This window comes from Gopherus evgoodei, chromosome 4, assembly GCF_007399415.2.
Source record: "Gopherus evgoodei ecotype Sinaloan lineage chromosome 4, rGopEvg1_v1.p, whole genome shotgun sequence".
NCBI classification, from domain to species: domain Eukaryota; kingdom Metazoa; phylum Chordata; order Testudines; family Testudinidae; genus Gopherus; species Gopherus evgoodei.
The window spans coordinates 74460144-74479458 of record NC_044325.1 but is presented as its reverse complement, the minus strand read 5'-3'; the positions used below and the strand labels follow the sequence as shown (position 1 = coordinate 74479458).

At 40.2% G+C, this 19315-nt stretch overlaps 1 protein-coding gene across 6 annotated transcripts in view; it reads left to right on the top strand.

Annotated features, from left to right (window-relative positions):
• The window catches only part of FUT8 (fucosyltransferase 8), a 248110-nt gene that overhangs the window by 124996 nt on the left and 103799 nt on the right, over window positions 1-19315 (top strand). For 3 of the 6 annotated variants that reach the window (XM_030559804.1, XM_030559803.1, XM_030559805.1), the window contains exon 2: window positions 376-796. The exons of 2 other annotated variants lie outside the window; for them this stretch is intronic. In XM_030559804.1, coding sequence (XP_030415664.1) covers window positions 594-796 — 203 coding nt within the window. In that variant the 5' untranslated portion in view covers window positions 376-593. Of the gene's footprint in view, window positions 1-375; window positions 797-19315 lie in introns of those variants that run through there. One more of the 6 variants, XM_030559806.1, reaches the window with a different exon arrangement.

The following is a 19315-nucleotide window of genomic DNA, read 5'->3' as shown; positions in this document are numbered from 1 at the left end:
TTTCCATTTGAGATCATACAAAATTTACTGCAGAATACCTATTCTGATTTATTGATTAAACCAATGATTTAATCTTTTGCAGTGTGTGAAATGGTATTGGACAGATTAGTGAGCATTATTATTTTGAAGAGCTGATGATGCTTCACATTATTTTAGTTCTGGAGCAGATTGTTTTGTCACATGACATATATTTCTAATAAACACGGTTTATTTACTGTGAAAACTTAAAAGGTTTTCTTTCTTTAGTTGACGAAGGGGTAGAAATGTAATCTGCCAGTTTTTTCATGAATGTATATTTACTTTAATTGCAGTCCAATATATTCCATTATTTATAAATCACGTTACTTAATTACACTTGTTTTATTCTTTCTACAGAATATAAAACGAAGAAGCACATGATACTAAAGCTTTCTACATACATCTTAAGGATCTCTCTTAAAGAATTGCTGTAGGACTAATACTGATTATAATTTGCCTTAGGCATAATGTGGTGAAACAGAGGAACAGAAGTTGCCCCTCTTTGTGCCAACTAAGGAATTACAATGTTTATTTTGTGAGCTAAAACAGTTTTGCAGTGAACTGAGCATCTGAAAATGCGGCCATGGACTGGTTCCTGGCGTTGGATTATGCTCATCCTCTTTGCCTGGGGGACTTTGCTATTTTATATAGGCGGACACTTGGTACGAGACAATGAACACCCAGATCACTCCAGCCGTGAACTATCCAAGATACTTGCGAAGCTTGAACGTTTAAAACAGCAAAATGAAGACTTAAGGCGAATGGCAGAGTCTCTCAGGTAGGTTTAAAAAAATTTATTCAGAAAACCTGTGGGTGATGTCTCAAAGTTTTTTGAAGTTTTTTTTATTCCATTGTTTATACACATTTGCAAGATTAAAACAGATTTCTTACAAACATTTTTTTCTAGTTATTCCTCTATGCACATGGTAGCATGATTTATTGTGAGTGAATGTTGAAAAAAATTAATTGTATGACAGTTACTATACACGATGATGATTTCTGACAGGATAGAGACAAATATAATCTATCTTAATGCAGAGTTTGCCCCAGAAGGGCATTTCATAGACTATATATGTAACCCTTCTGCCAGGTGGAGCCATCAGTAACAAGGGCCAGGTTCAGTATCTCGGGGTTCCTTTTCAACAGTACAACACAAAACCATCTTGAGCCCCTATCCAGTGACCTGGGACAATTACACACCACCTCCTGGGTGCTTCTAAGAGGCCATACTTCCCCTCTCGCATGCACTGAGTCTGAATGTAGCAAAATCTTTTAATACAAGGAGGGAATTAACTCAGCATTAATTTGGGGAAACACGGCAACTAGGGTTCATAAACACAAACTATGAGCAAAAGACCCACCCGTAAGTAAGTGGGGCAGTGTCCTTTTCCCCTCAAGGTCCTAAGTCCAGCAACCCCAAAGTCCCTTTAACGTGTCTGTTCCTTCTCTGTACGCCACTAACAGTTGCTGTCTGTGGCCAGTGCAGCCCCAGAGTTCAAAGGTTCATTCGCAGAGTTCACCTCCCATATTGTGTGGAAGGCGGGGTGGGGGGAAGTAAGGAGGCACCTTACATGCTGCACTGCTTGGGCACTCGCTCATCTCCCCAATGGCCGATAGCCACACCTCTGCAGGACTCTGCTCTGGCCCTCTTCACCAGCTTCTCTGCTAGCCAGCTTCTCCACCAGCCTCCCTGCTGGCCACTTGCCATGCCTCTCCACCAGCCACCCGTCTGGTTGCGCCTCTTTGCTAGCCGCCCTGCTAGCCACTGGCCACGCCTCTCTGCCAGTTGCCCTGCTGGTCATGCCTCTCCACCAGCCATCCTGCAAGCCGCTTGCCACTCCTCTCTGCCAGCTGCCTGCTCTCCAAGATGCACCCCAATGCTTAACACAGTTCTCAGGTTTCAGTTTTAGTAAAGGGAAAGTATGCCTCACCAATCTACTAGAATTCTTTGAGAGGGTCAACAAGCATGTGGACCAAGGGGATACAGTGGATATATTGTATTTGGATTTTCAGAAAGCCTTTGACAAGGTCTCTCACCAAAGGCTCTTATGCAAAGTAAACTGCCACAGAATAAGGAGGTAGGTGCTCTCATGGACTGGTAACTGATTAAAATATAGGAAACAAAGGGTAGGTATAAATGGTGAGTTTTCAGAATGGAGAGGTAAAGAGTGGTGTCCCTCAGGGATCTGTTCTGGGACCAGTCCTATTCAACATATTCATAAATGATCTGGAAAAAGGGGTAAACAGTGAGGTGGCAAAATTTGCACATGATACAAAATTACTGAAGATAGTTAAGATCCGGGCAGACTGCAAAGAGCTACAAAAGTATCTCTCAAAACTGGCAACAAAATGACGGATGAAATTCTGTGTTGATAAATACAAAGTAGTGCACACTGAAAAACATAATCCCAACTATACATATAAAATGATGAGGTCTAAATTGGCTGTTACCACTCAAGAAAGAGATCTTGGAGTCATTGTGGATAGTTCTTTGAAAACATCCACTCAATGTGCAGCGGCAGTCAAAAAAGCAAACAGAATGCTGGGAATCTTTAAGAAAGGAATAGATCATAGGACAGAAAATATTATGTTGCCTGTATATAAATCCATGGTACACCCCATCTTGAACACTGTGTGCAGTTGTGGTTGCCCATCTCAAAAAAGTTATATTGGAAAAGGTTCAGAAAAGGGCAACAAAATGATTAGGGGTATGGAACGGCTTCTGTATGAGGAAAGATTAATAAGACTGGGACTTTTTGCCTTGGAAAAGAGACAGCACAGGGTAAATGTGATTTGAGGTATATAAAATCATGAGTGATGTAGAGATAGTAGATAAGGAAGTGTCGTTTACTACTTCTCATAAAACAAGAACTAGGGGGTCACCAAATAAAATTAATAAGCAGTAGGTTTAAAACAAATAAAAGGAAGTATTTCTTCACACAACGCACAGTCAACCTGTGGAACTCCTTGCCAGAGGATGTTGTGAAGGCCAGGACCATAACAGGATTCAAAAAATAACTAGATAAATTAACGGAGGATAGGTCCATCAATGGCTATTAGCCAGAATGGGCAGGAATTTTGTCCCTAGCCTCTGTTTGCCAGAAGGTGGGAATGAGTGACAGGGGATGGATCACTTGATGACTACCTGCTCTGTTCATTCCGTCTGAGGTATCTGGCACTGGCCACTGTCAGAAGACAAGATACTGGGTTAGATGGACGTTTAGTCTGACCCAGTAGAGCTATTTTTATGTTCTTATGTTCTCAGTGATTTCAGCTCTCAGTGATATCAGCTGTTAGTGGGGGAGTCTCACTGCTAGTGCACACTGGGCAATCTCTCAAAATAGAGACATTGTCCCAAAGTAGGTCTAATACTTAGACCTAAGTATCAGTGATTTCAGCTCTGCAGCATGTAACAAGACTCTCAATTGAGTCTAAATTAACTCTTTTATTATGCCATGGAGAGAGGAAAGATCTAATGGTGTCTAAGACCCTTGAACAGGACCCACACCAGCAGGTACAAATACCTGTCTCCAGCCTCTCTCTGCTCATTGGGCTTTGGAACCTATGTCCCCTGCCTAGCGAGTGCTGTTCAGTTGAGGGTGAGTCCCTCCATTGGGGTATGCCAGGTACAATTCTGCTGTCCTCAGTCCACACAACAAGGATAACAACCCTTTATTACTCCTGCCCTAATAACAAGGAGACTGGGGATCTAATACCAGGCACAAGTGATCATTTGGGCAAGCAGTCCCATCATGCTGAGCACCTATGCAGGGTGCCGGTGTCCATGCAAACGAGATCAACTTCTGAAGTCTTTTTCCACAGCTCACCACTAGATGTCGGGAGAGCTCATCCAAACTCTGCTTACATCTGTACAGTAGAAAATTAATTATTTTAAAATGTAGAATGTTAACTGTTATAACAAAGATGCTTTCTATTAAAGATATTTTCCTAAGCATTTGGATTGCTTGTAATTGACGTTGACAAGATGTACTATACTGAAGAAACCTTAGTGTTCACATTTTAGAAAAGTAGCAGAATTCATTTGTAATTTTATTAATCTGTGAACAAATTGTGCATAGCACATAAAGTATGAAGAATTCAATACTTTGGTCATCTTTATGATTGAATGGAACAATATGTGCAACATGCTGTTAGCGTTAAAGAAATGAAGTGATATTCCTATCCCTAAGCCCTGTTTATCCCAGGGACATTTTTCATTAATGTCTAGCTGTTACTACCATATGGAGCAGAATGCTAGTGAAGACTAACTGCTGGCTACCACCATTTTAACATTGTCAGTTAGATCTTCTTCAGGTAAATCTAATTGTTATGATGATTACAGTAACACCAGCCAATGACATGTCTACAGTAGACACCTAGCTAACCTTGATAGAGCTGAACTGTGGATGGGAAAATTTTGCTTTAAGTTTGAACAAATACTTTTAAATAGTGCAGTTAAACTATCATCTGATATTTTTGCACACCTCTTCACTTTACTGGGCACAGACAGACCCTATTAATATTAAGAGATTATACATGCATTGAGGGAGAAATTCCAGTACTTGATAGATAAGTGTTTAGAGTGAAACAGGGAGGATTTCCCTGCCTCTGAAGTTCTTCCCCCTCACTGAATACTGCTAAACTGGTCCTATGAAGGATAACTTATTATTGAATCACAAAGAATTATGAGATGTAGCTTTTCAACTTTCAAATCCTGCAGATTGTGCCAAACAGCATTTGTCATTTCACAATATTTTCCAAAGGAAAGATGCCTCTTTGCACTCCTGCAAAGGCATTATCCTCCTGACAATTATATTTCACAGTTACTTTAAATTGGACTATCTACAGTCATCCGATAAAAGTCTATTAAATGATCTGTAATATTTTTCTAAACTCTGCTAATGTATGCTGATAAATAAATTGGCTAAATGTTTTAGTATATTTTTGTTGACATAATATTGACATATATTAGGAGTATCTTCCCATGTTAGAGAAAAAGGAAAGACCTTTTCGTCAGCCACATTTTAAATATTGTCTAAACAAGCTTAATTAAATAAGACTTTCTATTAGTCCTATGTTACAATGTGTATATATAGTAAAGTGTAGTGCCAGAATGAGAATCTGAGAAGAAATAAAGAATAGATTTTAAGGTAAAAAAGGATCAATATATCCATCTAGTCTGAACTCCTGCATAGCACAAGCCATAGAATTTTACTCAGTAATTCCTGCAATGGAGAGACTTATTCATCCCTATCATATAAGTGAGTAACTGTTGAGCCCAATAACTTGTGCTTTAACCAGAGTTATATTTTAGAAAGACTATAATCTTGATGCAAAGACTCGAACTGATGATGAATTTATCACTGACCTTGGTAAACCTTCTTTTGATTAACTCACTTAAGAAGTTATTTCCAATTTGAATTTTTCTAACTTCAACTTCTATCCATTGGATTCTGTTATTGCTGCTAGATTGAAGCGCCTCCCTATGTCAGATATCATCTTGCTATGTAGGTATTTATAGACTAATCAAGTAGCTGTAATTGCCTATACACCGATGCTAGTTGCCTTGGTAATAAACAAGAATAACAGAACTTGCTTTTTATGAGCATAAATTTCACCTAGTTGATATTACTGAAAACTAGTGGGGAGATTTGCATGACCAGGACTCTCAAGAGTTGCGATCTAACAATGATGCCATCTGCACCTGTTTCCGAATTCTTCTTTGATTTCTGCCTAGCTTACTTTGCCTACAAATGGAGGTTCTATCACAATGGACAAGTGGATACTAGATTTCATGCACTTTGGCTACACCATCAAATTTCTTTCTCCACCTCCTCTAAAACCTTCTTCTTGGCTCCTCTTCCAGAACCACTCTTAAGGGGAAATCCACTGACAGGAGGTGTACTCTCTCCTTGTGCTAGGAGCAAGTTCCACTCAGCATCAAGGGAAAGGATTTTGTTGTCAGATGCTACCGGTGTGGTGCTCTGCTCTGTTCTGTGTTGATATCACTCGGCTGCGTGTGTTCCCTCTGTGTGCTGTCCCAGCTCTGCGCAGGTAGCTGACACAGCAGACCCGAAGAGAACCCCCAATGACCACAGACTCTAGTAAGGTGCAAAGTCACGTTGGCCGGGTTTATTGCGATCTTGGACACAATGGCAGTTCTCTGTAGGTTTCTTAGTCTAATTCAGGGCATACTACGAGAAAGTGCCTCTTGGCAATGGACCCGGCTCAGTCAGTGGCGGGACTTTCCACTGCCCCGTAGGCCGGACAAAGACACCGCCCCAGGGATGCATTCTTATACACAGGTGCAAACAAGCTACACATCACTCCTGACGTATTGAGGTGCAACCCCTCTACGTAGTCAGGTGCCGCCTCTCACCTTGTACATGTTGGTTCGAACAAAACAACTCTATCCATCATATTACCCTTTTGCCCCTGTCATTGGGATGGGTCAGTCTGTTCCTTGTTATCAGTGGAATGTTCCAGTATAAGGTGTTCTGATCTCTAGTGTTAAGTACCTAAAAGGTACTGATCTTCTTGCAGCATCAGCCCTTTCCTTGCCAGCTTCTGTGAGCTGGGCCTGCCTCTGGCTCACAGCTTAACTTTGCTTTATGTTAGCAAAGTCTTGACCATCACTTTAGCTCAGGCCTCATACCAGGCCTCTGACACCTCTTATATCTCAGGGCCTCCTCTTACTACAGATTTTGCTACAACCATTTAATAGTTCCCAGGAAAAAGGGAGGATGGAGATCTGTTCTTGACCTATGATGGCTAAATATTTTTATTCATGAATTAAAATTCCACATTGGAAAATAAAGTATCTTCCAATACAGATGGGCTAACCTAGTGAGACCAGTTTTAAACTAGGTTTGACTGGGGTGGGAGACAAAAGCCTACAGGTAATTCCAAAATGTGGAAACCTGGGTGAAGGGTCAGAATCTGGGGAGAACCTGGGCAATCACAGCAGGGCGAAGGAGAGATGAGGCAGAATAGAGGAGAAATCTAGTGACTATCATAGGTATCTGTATACTAACATAAGAAGTATGGGGAATACACAGGAAGAACTAGAAATACTAGTGAGTAATCAATTATGACATAACTGGCATCATAGAAACTTGGTGGGATAATCCGGATAACTGGAATATTGTATAGAAGGATACAGCTTGTTCAGGAAGAACAGGCAGGGAAAAAATGGTTATGCATTGTATATCAAAGGATGTGTACTCTTGCACTGATGTTGTGATAAAAGTGGGAGACAGAGCTGTTGAAAGTGTCAGAGTAGGGACAAAAGGAGTTAAAAACAAGGGTAATGTCATGGTAAATGTCTACTATAGATCACCTAAGCAGAAAGAAGAGGAAGATGAGGTTTTGTTTTTTTAAAAAAACAAGAAATACAATTATCCAAAACGGGATACTTACTGGTGATGGGGGACTTTAACTACCCAAACATTTGTTGGAAAGTAATACTGGAGGGCACAGATTATCCAACAAGTTCTTGGAGTGTATTGGAGACAAATTTTTATTCGAGAGGTGGAGAAAGTGACTAGGGGAGAGGGTATTCTAAATTTCATGCTGATTGAGAATTTGAAGATGGAAGGCAGTTTGAGTGAAAGTGACCACAAAATGATAGTTTTTATGATTAAGGAATGGTAGAAGGGAAGGCAGCAGAATAAAGACAATGGACTTCAAGATGGCAGACTCAGAATTGGTAGGTAAAATTCTGTGGGAAACTAGTCTAAGGAAAAAAGAATGCAGGAGAATTGGCAGTTTATCAAAGGGACATTATAAGGGGCACAAGCAAACTATCTCAGCATAAATGAGGTAGGATCTGAGGCTAAAATAGGAAAAGAACAGGTTAACGATTACTTAGACAAGTTAGAAATCTTCAAGTCAGCAGGGTCTGATGAAATACTTCATAGAATAGTTAAGGAACTGGCTGAAGAGATCTCTGAGCCATTAGCGATTGTCTTTGAGAAGTCCTAGAGGACAGACAGGCAAGATCTCAGAGGCCTGGAAAAGCAGAAATATAGTGCCTATCAATAAATAGGGGAACAAAAACAAGCCAGGGAATTATAAACCAGTCAGCTTAATTTCGCTATCCTGAAAGATAACCCATCCAGCCCATAGAGAACAAACCTTAGGACTGGTCCACTGCCTAGCCCAGCTAAAGTGATTTCAGCTGTGCTGGTGCTGGGTAGGTGTCATCTCTGCATTTTCTTTTGCCACAGTTTTGCCTCTTTGCCATCTCTTGTCACACTGCTGCAGTGCCATCCCTACTCTGGATCTGGTCCAGAGGTTGTGCCACCTAATCCAGCTATAGTAATTACCTTCCTGGTGATGCTGAATAGGGGGTCTTTAACAGAGTTCACTCGGCTCTATCATGGTACTCTGCAACTTCAGCAAAGGTCCAGTTGTGGAGGGGGTTTGGTGACGCATAGAACCCTTGAGCAGAGTGCTTGTCACCAGAGATTCACTCCTTGCCACATGATAGAAACTCCAAACTCCATTCCTCAGTCTTGCAAAACTGGAGATTTGGTTTTGGTGCCTCATCACTCAGAGTACATTTAAAGGCAGTTTTAGTTGCCTTTTTGTCACATAATAAGGATAGTAACATTTCATTTACCTCTATACCCAAAATTTAAATGAAGTTTAATTAAAACAAGTAGAATGTTCATGCTGAGATCATAATTAATATGGATATAAAGTCCATCTTATTCTGTTTATTCTTATACTTCAGCAATCGATGGCAGCAGAAAGCTCATTCCTTCTACAGCTTCCGACCACAGGCTTACATTTACTTCCAGATAGTTCATAAAAATATTTAGTGTTGCGCTAAAACCGATCCCTGTGGGGCCCCATTACAAACACCCCCATTCAGTTATAATTCCCTGTTGAATACAGCTTTCTGAGATCTGCTCCTTAGCTAGTTCTTAATCCATTTAATTTATACTTTATGAAGGGGTGTAGGGTAAATTTTTAATCAAAATCTTGTGCAGTACTAAGTCAAATGCCTTACAAAATTCAAATATGTTAAACCTGTGTGGTTATCTTTTTCACCAGACTTGTAACCTCATCAAAAATGAAATCAGATTTGTTTGGCAAGATCTGTTTTCCATGAAAATTGGCATTAATTATAGGGTTGCCAGCCCTCCTGTCCTGAACTCTTTAATTAAAGATTAGTCTTTAATTAAAGATTATGGCATGTGATGAAACCTCCAGGAATATGTCCAACCAAAATTGGCAACCCGAATTAAGTACTTTCCCATCTTTTAATTTTGTGTTGATTGAATCCTGTATCAGTTTTTCTGTTATTTTGGTCTGGACTGACATCAGGCTAACTGGTCTATAATTACCTGGATCATCTTGATTGCCCTTTTTGAATATTGGCAGAACTTTAGCACTTTTCTAGTCTTCTTGACTGTCTAAGTCGAGAAGACTTGAATTCTAAGATTTATTAACAATTAACATCAGTAGGCCAGAGATTTCAGCCATTTCTTTTAGGATTCGTGGAGGTAAATTATCTGGGCCTACTGATTTTAAAATGTTTCTTCCTATTAGATGTTGATTAACATCCTCCTTACTCATGGACTGGAAAGTATCATCATTCTCATGTGATATTAGTACATCATCTTTTTTCTTACCAAAGACAGGACAAATATTTATCGAACACTTCTCTATTTTCTTCATTATTACTTATTTTACTATCTCCATCTAGTAGTGGGACTATACCATTGTTAGTTCTTATGTTCTTGATATACTTAAAAAGCTCCTTCTTGTGTCCTTGGCCCTGCCAGCCGTGGATTTTTTCCATAGTGTCTTTACCTATTCTTACCAATTTTATACATTCAATAAATCTGAATGTGTTGATTGGTCTACTTCCCTTTTTTCCATTTGTTATGTATTAGAATTGTCCTTTTTTATTATTATAAATTGTGACTTTTTAGCCATCTAATAAACTCTTCTTAAACACCTCCCAATTTTCATTCAGATTTTGTCTAAATTTTTCCTCCCTATTAATTTCGCTTAGTTTTCATCAGCTTTGGGAAAGTTAGCCCTTTTGAAGCACCAAGTATGCACATATCTAGTTAGGATTCCCTCTGTTTGCCCATAATGGGGCTATGATAACTGGTCCCTCAGCAACCACCAGCTTCTAGTCTGCTGATCAGTTAATGCAATCCATGCCTTCTCCCCAGGCTTGATTTCTTGTAGGTTTCCCAATTCAGGGCTCCTCACGGCACACTCCAGGTCTTTTCTGCTTCAGATCCAATATCCCTGTGTCAAGAGAGCTCTGCTCTGAGGCTCTATTGCTGCCTTTTTTGTTCCCTAAAGCATTGATACTGGTGGTAGGTTTTGTGGGGCAGGACTGACGGTTCACATTTCCAGGGCTGACCATTTATACCTTCCTGACCTGGACAATTGTGTAGTTTGTCTTCCCCATCAATGTCAATCAGATATCTATAATCTGATTGTATTAGTTAATTGTATATATTTTATGAGCTAATCATAGCATGTGCTAGACTATCTAATATGACTTCAAATATCTGTATAATTAGATCAGATAACCAATCTGTTGTAAGAATGTCTTTTGAAGAAAAGGAATATAGACTAGAATTGGAAAGTCCAGAAGCCTGAAGCTGTCACTTTTACATTTAAAAACACTGATTTTGAAGGCAACTACTTAACCTATTGACATTTTTCCTAATGCTTCTGAGAGTATTATACATTTTGGAAAAATATCCTAAAATGTTTAATTTGTTTCTGAGAGCAGGAAGGGAAAGTGGGATTGAAAGAATCAGAAGTACTGTAGTTATGTTTCCTCTGGTCCTTTCAACAGAATTATGTATGGAAAAACCATTAGCCTTGCTGAAGGAGCAGTATTCTTTCTCCATGTATGAACTCTGAAATATAGCCTCTCTGTCTGATATTGGTCAAAGCTAGAATTCACTACTTTGATCCATTGATTGCCACTGAAATATATCAGTGTTAATTATAAACTTATAAAATATTTTTTCTTCCCTCTTGCAAACTATTAGATCTCAATTTATGAGGTTTTAGTGTTGTGACCGATGGCTAGTCGTGATGATAGTACTGTCCTTTCCGATCGGTAACTCATAGCATTTAAAATTACACAAGAATAACATTTTCCTTTTTCTTTGCTTCTCAATACAGTACCTTGATATACCTAAACTGTTTCCATTTCACTGTGTCTAAAATAGATTATAATCTTGCAAGTACTCTGAGAACACTATCTATATTCTATTCTTTATCCTCCTGCAACCTTAGATGCCCAGGGTATCCATCAGTTTCTGCCACTTATTTTAGTCTTTTATTAGTCTGTTTAGACTTCTGAATGTCATGTTGATGAATTTGGTTTCTTTCTCTTTGTGAAATGTTTCTCTAGGTTACCTTTTTTCCTCTTTCCAGATGGTATCCATATTATCACTTGATCTAAAAGTGATGTTGGTAGCATTTTTAAAGCATATCCTAAATGTCTATCATCATATTCTTACCATGTTTTATGCTATTGGTTGCTTTGCTCTCCTTAGAATTTCTGATGTTGCAAGAAATTCTGAAGTGAACACTGAAGATGTTTTGCAGGAATTTACTTGGGAATGAGTTGTTCTTATCAGTTTCTGTTGCACAGTTCCATGATTCTGCTCCATAAAGAGAAGACACATGATGCTGGTGTTAAAAATGTATATATTTGTGTAAATGTCAGTAATGTTACTTTTCAGGTTGATGAAAGTGGTTTGCTATTTGTTGCTTGACATCTAGCATGGTGCAGCGATCATTGCACATCTCACTCTCTAAGTAGGTAAAATGACTGACTTCTAGTGTTTCTCTGTCTACTCTCATAGTTGCTTTGGAGATATTGATAGCCATATATATTTGTCTCCCCCTTATTGATGAACAAACCAACTTGTTTTGCTATGATTGCAAAAAGCTGGGTCTTTTCATCCATTAAGGCATGTACTGCACTAAGCATGACAATGTCATCAGGAAAAACAAGGTAAACCAGTTGTTCATTTGTCCATTAAAATCCCTCAGTTATCTTCTGTGGCCTTCTTCTATCCAGATTAGTGGCACAAAAATTTGGCAAAATCTTTCTATAGCTATCAGAGCAGATTCCCACTTCTACAGCTACATTTAATTCCTTCAAGTCCCCTACTGGGATTTCTTAAGATTCCCAATCAGCACAGGCTGGTGTAGCTGGCTCCTGTGTCTTCCTCCCGCAACTCTCAATTCAGGGGGCAGGGAAGGTCAGGAGATGTACCCAGAGCTTGCTGTGCTCTGGCTAGCCCCAACCAACATAAGGATTTCTGGAGACAGACTCATTTGTCTCAGGTTAGAGCTGCCTCCACCGTGCTGTTATCTGCATTAAAGCATCTGCCATGGACTAGTGTAGAATTGATTAGTGGAACCACAGAATGTTCAAGGAGGGACCTTGATGTGGCATCTGAGTAATTTCAGACTCTTTGTGGGAAGAAAAGGACAAGTTCAAGATTTATTTACAGTCGGGGAATGAATGCGCAATTGTGGTCATATATATAAAAGTGTGAGATATGTCACACTTGTGGCAACCAACAGCAGGGCTCTCTCATTACATGAGCGTCTTATCAGGGTGTGGAAGGTGATTGCAGTGAATTTATTTACCATCAAGGAAAAACAGTGTCTTATGACATTATATTACTATTCCAATTTCTGGAATACTCTGCCTGATGTGACAGTTAGGAAAATGATTAGCAAATGAAAGACTTTGCAAGATATGGGGTTCTGGACCCTGTATTTGCTAACAATAGACCCTAGCTTGTTTCTGAAGAATTCAGAACATTTTCTCGTCATTGGTTGTTTGACCATCACACATCCTTTCCAGCATTCCCATGAAGCAATGAGAATGTGGAGTCGCCGGTGAAAGCATCAGAGACTACTATAAAAATGGTATCCTTACTATTACTGGTGCACAAGAATGTGTTGTCACAGGGGTGCCTGTGTATTCCAGTACAGCTTCTGATGATGAAATGTCGAACCAAAACTCTGCTGCTGAGGAGAAATCTACTGCAGCCTGAAGTAGTGGGGCACTGCAGAATTGAGATGGTTTGTCACATCTAAGAGCTATTTACACCTTTGACCCCTTTGTGTCTGAGTGTAATCCCTTGAGGTTACAGGTCTTTTGCTTTCACCTTTCTCAGGGTAGAATCCCATGATTCTCCTGCTCTCCAGGGCGCAGGAGAGAGTTTACCAAACGTTTGCTCGGTGTGCCTGACTGGATTCATCTGCCCTGCAAGACTTCCCTTCAACAGCTATGCCCGGTGCATGAATCACATAAAACAGACTATTTTGTATGGGATGGAAATTTTGTTTTTAATTTGTTTAAAAAACAGGAAGGCTGTAGTCTGAGTAGAACTGGAGAAAGAGTCAGGCGTCAGGAGGAATCTAATTTAGTGTGGCACCAGATGCTGAAAAAAGGAAACCAGGACAAGGCTGCTAATGTACTAGTTATTTTTTTTACTACAACTGCCTATCTGTTGCATCCATTAATACCAATGAAAAAGCAGAGAAACAGAACCAGGTAAACTAACATGACTTCCTGGCAGCCCCCACTGCTCTGCTGTTCCCCGGTAGCATGCATTCACATTTAATATATTTTTTTTATAACTTTTGATTTCTCTTTTATGCTTGAGATCAGATGTGGGGCATTTTCAAGACTGTAGTGGGGAGGGGGAGAAAAGGGTGGTTACTCCTGAAGAATGCAGGAGGCATCACTTGGACAACCAGTTAAATATAACAAATATCTAAGAAGCCATAAATGTGACATGGGCTTTCAGTATCTCACATCTTTCTCTAAATAGAATAATATTTAAAACAATTGTCCTAGAATACATTGATTATATTTTTATGATAATTTATGCTGATCTTTAAAATAAAGCAGTAGCCAAGAGTTAGTGGATTCAGCATCTGTATTTGAAAGAGATTGATCGCAGGTGCATTAAAACATCGATTAAACAAAAAATACATCCCAATTTCAGAGATGTCTAAATTAGAATTAGAGAGAGAAAACTATTGTTATACAAAATAACGTCTGGGTTTAGACATTTATTTTAGATCACTGTGATCAGTGATAGAAGAGGCTATAACAACTATTCCTAAAAAACCCCAAAATGCTGTATCTTCACAGTAGAAAGTGGTGTATTTTTACATTAAGATAGTTATCTCAGGTTAGCCAACTGGATATAAAATCCTAGAGGATACAAGGAACAGTTCTTTTTACCTTGATGTAGCTCATCAATGTCAGCTGTACCTGAGGTTTGCTACAGTGACGTAAAAACTAGGGCTGTCGATTAATCGCAGTTAAGTCATGTGATTAACTCAAAAATTAATTGTGAGTAATCGCAGTTTTAATCACACTGTTAAACAATAGTAGAAGGCCAATTGAAATTTATTAAATATTTTTGGTTGTTTTTCCACATTTTCAAATATATTGATTTCAATTACAACACAGAATACAAAGTGTACAGTGCTCACTTTATATTATTTTTCATTGCAAATATTTGCACTGTTAAAATGACAAAATATTTTCCAATTCACTTCATACAAATACTGTCATGTAATCTCTTTGTCGTGAAAGTGCAATTTAGACATGTAGAATTTTTTTTACATAACTGCACTGAAAAACAAAACAGTGTAAAACTTCAGAATCTACAAATGTACTCAGTCCTACTTCTTATTCACAATGTCACCTGATAGTGAGAACAGGCGTTCACATGTCACTTTTGTAGCTAGCATTGCAAGGTATTTATGTGCCAGAAATGCTAAACATTCGTATGCCCCTTCATGCTTTGGCCACCATTCCAGAGGACATGCTTTCATGCTGATGACGCTTGTTAAAAAAAGAATGTGTGTTAATTAAATTTGTGACTGAACTGCTTGGAGGAGAATTGTATGTACCCTGCTCTGTTTTACCTGCATTCTGCCATATATTTCATGTTATAGCAGTCTTGGATGATGATCCAGCTCAGGTTGTTCCTTTTAAGAAAGCTTTCACTGCAGATTTGACCAAACACAAAGAAGGTACCAATGTGAGATTTCTAAAGATAGCTACAGCACTTGAACTAGGGTTTAAGAGTCTGAAGTGCCATCATCTGAGAGGGACGAGATGTGGCGCATGCTTTCCGAAGTCTTAAAAGAGCAACACTCCAATGCAGAAACTACAGGACCCAAACCACTGAAAAAGAAAATAAACTTTCTGCATGTGATATCTGACTCAGATAATGAAAATGAACATGTGTTGGTCTGCAGTGCTTTGATTGTTAACAAGCAGAATCTGTCATCAGTAGGGCCTTACCAAATTCAGCTATTTAAATATGAAATTTCACGGTGTTGTAATTGTAGGGGTCCTGAAAGGTTATTGTACGGGGGTTTGCAGTACTGCTATCCTTACTTCTGCGCTACTGCTGGTGGCAGTGCTGCCTTTAGGGCTGGGTGGCCAGAAAGTGGCCGCTGCAGTAGCGCAGAAGTAAGGATGGCATAGTATGGTATTCCTTCCTTTTGTGCTGCTGGCTTCAGAGCTGGACCCTCTGTCAGCAATCACCACTCTCCAGCCACTCAGCTCTGAAGGCAGCAGTACAGGAGTAAGGGTGGTATGGTATTGCCATACTTTTGCGCTGCTGCTGGCAGGCACTGCCTTCAGAGCTGGGCGCCTGGCCAATAGCCGCTGGCCACCCAGCTCTGAAGGCAGCAGTTCCAGAAGTAAGGTTGACAATATGACCCCCCTAAAATAACCTTGTGTGCCACCCCCCCACGTCCGCTTTTGGGTCAGGACCCCCAGTTTGAAAAACCCTGGTCTCCCCGGTGAAGTTTTTATAGTATAGGGTAAAAATACACAAAAGACCAGATTTCACAGTCTGTGATGCATTTTTCATGGCTATGAATTTGGTAGGGCCTCAGTCATCAGCATAGATGCATGTCCTCTGGAATAGTGTTTGAAGCATGAAGGGACATGTGAATCTTTTGCGCATCTGGCACATAAATATCTTGCGACGCTAGCTACAACAGTGCCATGTGAATGCTGTTCTCACTTTCAGGTGACACTGTAAACAAGAAGCGGGAAGCATTATCTCTTGCAAATGTAAACAAACTTGTTTGTCTGAGCAATTGGCTGAAGAAGAAGTAGGACTGAGTGGACTTGTAGGCTCTCAAGTTTTACATTGCTTTATCTTTGAAAGCAGGGGTTTTTTTGTACATAAGTGTACATTTGTAAGTTCAGCTTTCGTGATAGAGATTGCACTACCATTGTTGTAATGGAGAAATTGAAAAATACTATTTCTTTTGTTTTTTACAGTGCAAATATTTGTAATAAAAATATAAAGTGAGCACTGTACACTTTGTATTCAGTGTTGTAATTGAAATCAATATATTTGAAAATATAGAAAACATCTAAAATAATTAAATAAATGGTGTTCTGTTATTGTTTAACAGTGTGATTAATCATGATTACTCTTTTAAATCACTTGACAGCCCTAGTAAAAACCACAGTTCTTTGTCCTCATGATGATTTTACACTGAAAGCACCAACTGGAATTAGCTCTCTCCATTTAAAAAAAAAAAAAAAAAAAAAAAAAAAAAAGACTTAGCATGAGTTGAGATCTTGTCTTCACAGGAAATTTATAAATTGAAACCATTGTACTTATAGTGGTATAACTCCGCATGAGGACACTTATATTCAGGTATGAGTGGGGTTTTTTTTCAGTTTTTGCAAGAGGTTTAAGCTAATCCACACACACGCGCACCACCCTTATTTCACCGCAGTGTCCATGTGGCGAGTTATAGTAGTGTGATGGTATCCACAGTGGTGAGGCATGGCTCCACCATGTGTCCTTGGCATGAGGAGCTCTTGGAGGTGCCTGCTGTGGACCAGCTTCTTGAAACCACCAGTTTCAAGCAACACAATCACCTTCCAAGTCTCAGCTGGCCTTCCTCTTTTAACAGGTAGCGATAGGCACTCACTAACTCCTGAGTCTTTGGAGCATTTCCTGTAGTGTCCAGTCTCTTATCCATTGGACACTCGCAGAATTACCAGGCCTGCTGTTCCAAAGGAACAGTACATCCAGCTTGTAAGATTCAACTCACGATCACCAATTTGTTTAACACAGTGGCACTAATAATGAAAACAAATCTCTGTTCTTTAATAATAAACTTATTTTTAAGTAATACTGAGTAAGAATATTGGAAACAAATGGTTACATACAAAACAGAGTCATAACTAAAGAGTTACCCTACTGTCTAAAGAAGATTTTCTCACCCAAAGCTGTCCCCAGTGCTTTCATAGAATCATAGACTTTAAAGTCAGAAGGGACCATTATGATGATCTAACCTGACCTGCACAATGCAGGCCACAGAATCTCATCCACCCACTCCTGTATCAAACCCCTAACCTATGTCTGAGCTATTGAAGTCCTCAAATGATGGTTTAAAGACTTCAACATGCAGAGAATCCTCCAGTAAGTGACCTGTGCCCCATGCTACAGAGGAAGGTGAAAAACCCCCAGTGCTTCTGCCAATCTGCCCTGGACCTGGAGGAAAATTCCTTCCTGACCCCAAATATGGCGATCAACTAAACCCTGAGCATGTGGGCAAGACTCCCTAACCAGACATCCAGGAAAGAATTCTCTGTAGTAACTCAGATCCCACCCCATCTAACATCCCAACACAGGCCATTGGGCATATTTACCACTAATAGTCAAACACCAATTAATTGCCAAAATTAGGCTATCCTATCATACCATCCTCTCCATAAATGTATCAAGCTTAGTCTTGAAGCCAGATATGTCTTTTGCCCCAACTGCTGCCCTTGGAAGGCTGTTCCAGAACTTCACTCCTCTGATGGTTAGAAACCTTCATCTAATTTCAAGTCTAAACTTCCTGATGGCCAGTTTATATCCATTTGTTCTTGTGATCACATTAGTACTGAGCTTAAATAATTCCTCTCTCTCCCTGGTATTTATTCCTCTGATCTATTTATAGAGAGCAATCATATCTCCCATCAGCCTTCTTTTGGTTAGGCTAAACAAGCCAACCTCTTTGAGGATATGTCTACACTATGAAATTAGGTCAATTTTATAGAAGCTGATTTTTAGAAATCGATTTTATACAGTGGATTGCGTATGTCCACACATTAAGTCAGTGGAGTGCGTCCTCGCTACTGTGGGCTAGCATCGACTTACAGAGCAGTGAACTGTGGGTAGCTATCCCACAGTTCCTGCAGTCTCTGCTGCCCTTTGGAATTCTGGGTTAAGCTCCCAATGCCTGATGGGGCAAAAACATTGTTGTGGGTGGTTTTGGGTACATATCGTCAATCTCCCATCCCTCCGTGAAAGTAGCGGCAGACAATCTTTTTGCACCTTTTTTTTGTGCAGACGCCATACCATGGCAAGCGTGCAGCCCACTCAGCTCAGTTCACTGACACCGCCGCTGTTGTGTCCTGGGTGATGCTGGCAGCAGACGGTGCAGTAGGTCTGCAAACCATCATCATACACTGCTTCCGCTGCAACTCTGCTCTGCTGCTATTGCCTCAATAGCGAATTTCTCCATGTTGTCTGTCATGGGCTCCTGGGTATGTGTGTTCTTCCTCGGGAAACGTGTGCAGTGCTAACCATCGTCCTCCACCTCTTCTGCTGCAACGCCGCTCTCCTGCAGACGCCATACCATGGCAAGCATGGAGCCCACTCAGCTCACCGCTGCTGCTGTGAGCATTGTAAACACCTTGCGCGTTATCCTGCAGTATGTGCACATCCTGCAAAAGCAGACGAGGAGGCGACAACAGCGCAATCATGATAGCGATGAGGACATGGACACAGACTTCTCTCAAAGCATGGGCCCTGGCAGTTTGGACATCATGGTGGTAATAGGGTAGATTCATGCCTTGGAACACCAATTCTTGGTCCGGGAAACAAGCACAGACTGGTGGGAGCGCATAGTGTTGCAGGTCTGGGATGTTTCCTAGTGGCTGCGAAACTTTCACATGCATAAGGGCCATGGAATGTTGTTGTCATAGCATTCTTTCTCAAATCTGAACCTTAGAGTCCAGAAAATGAGATACTAGCATGAATTTCCCTAAGCTTAATTACCAGGGGGAGGGATAGCTCAGTGGTTTGAGCATTGGCCTGCTAAACCCAGGGTTGTGAGTTCAATCCCTGAGGGGGCCATTTGGGGATTGGCCCTGCTTTGAGCAGGGGTTTGGACTAGATGATCTCCTGAGGTCCCTTCCAACACTAATAATCTATGATACTCATGTACAGCT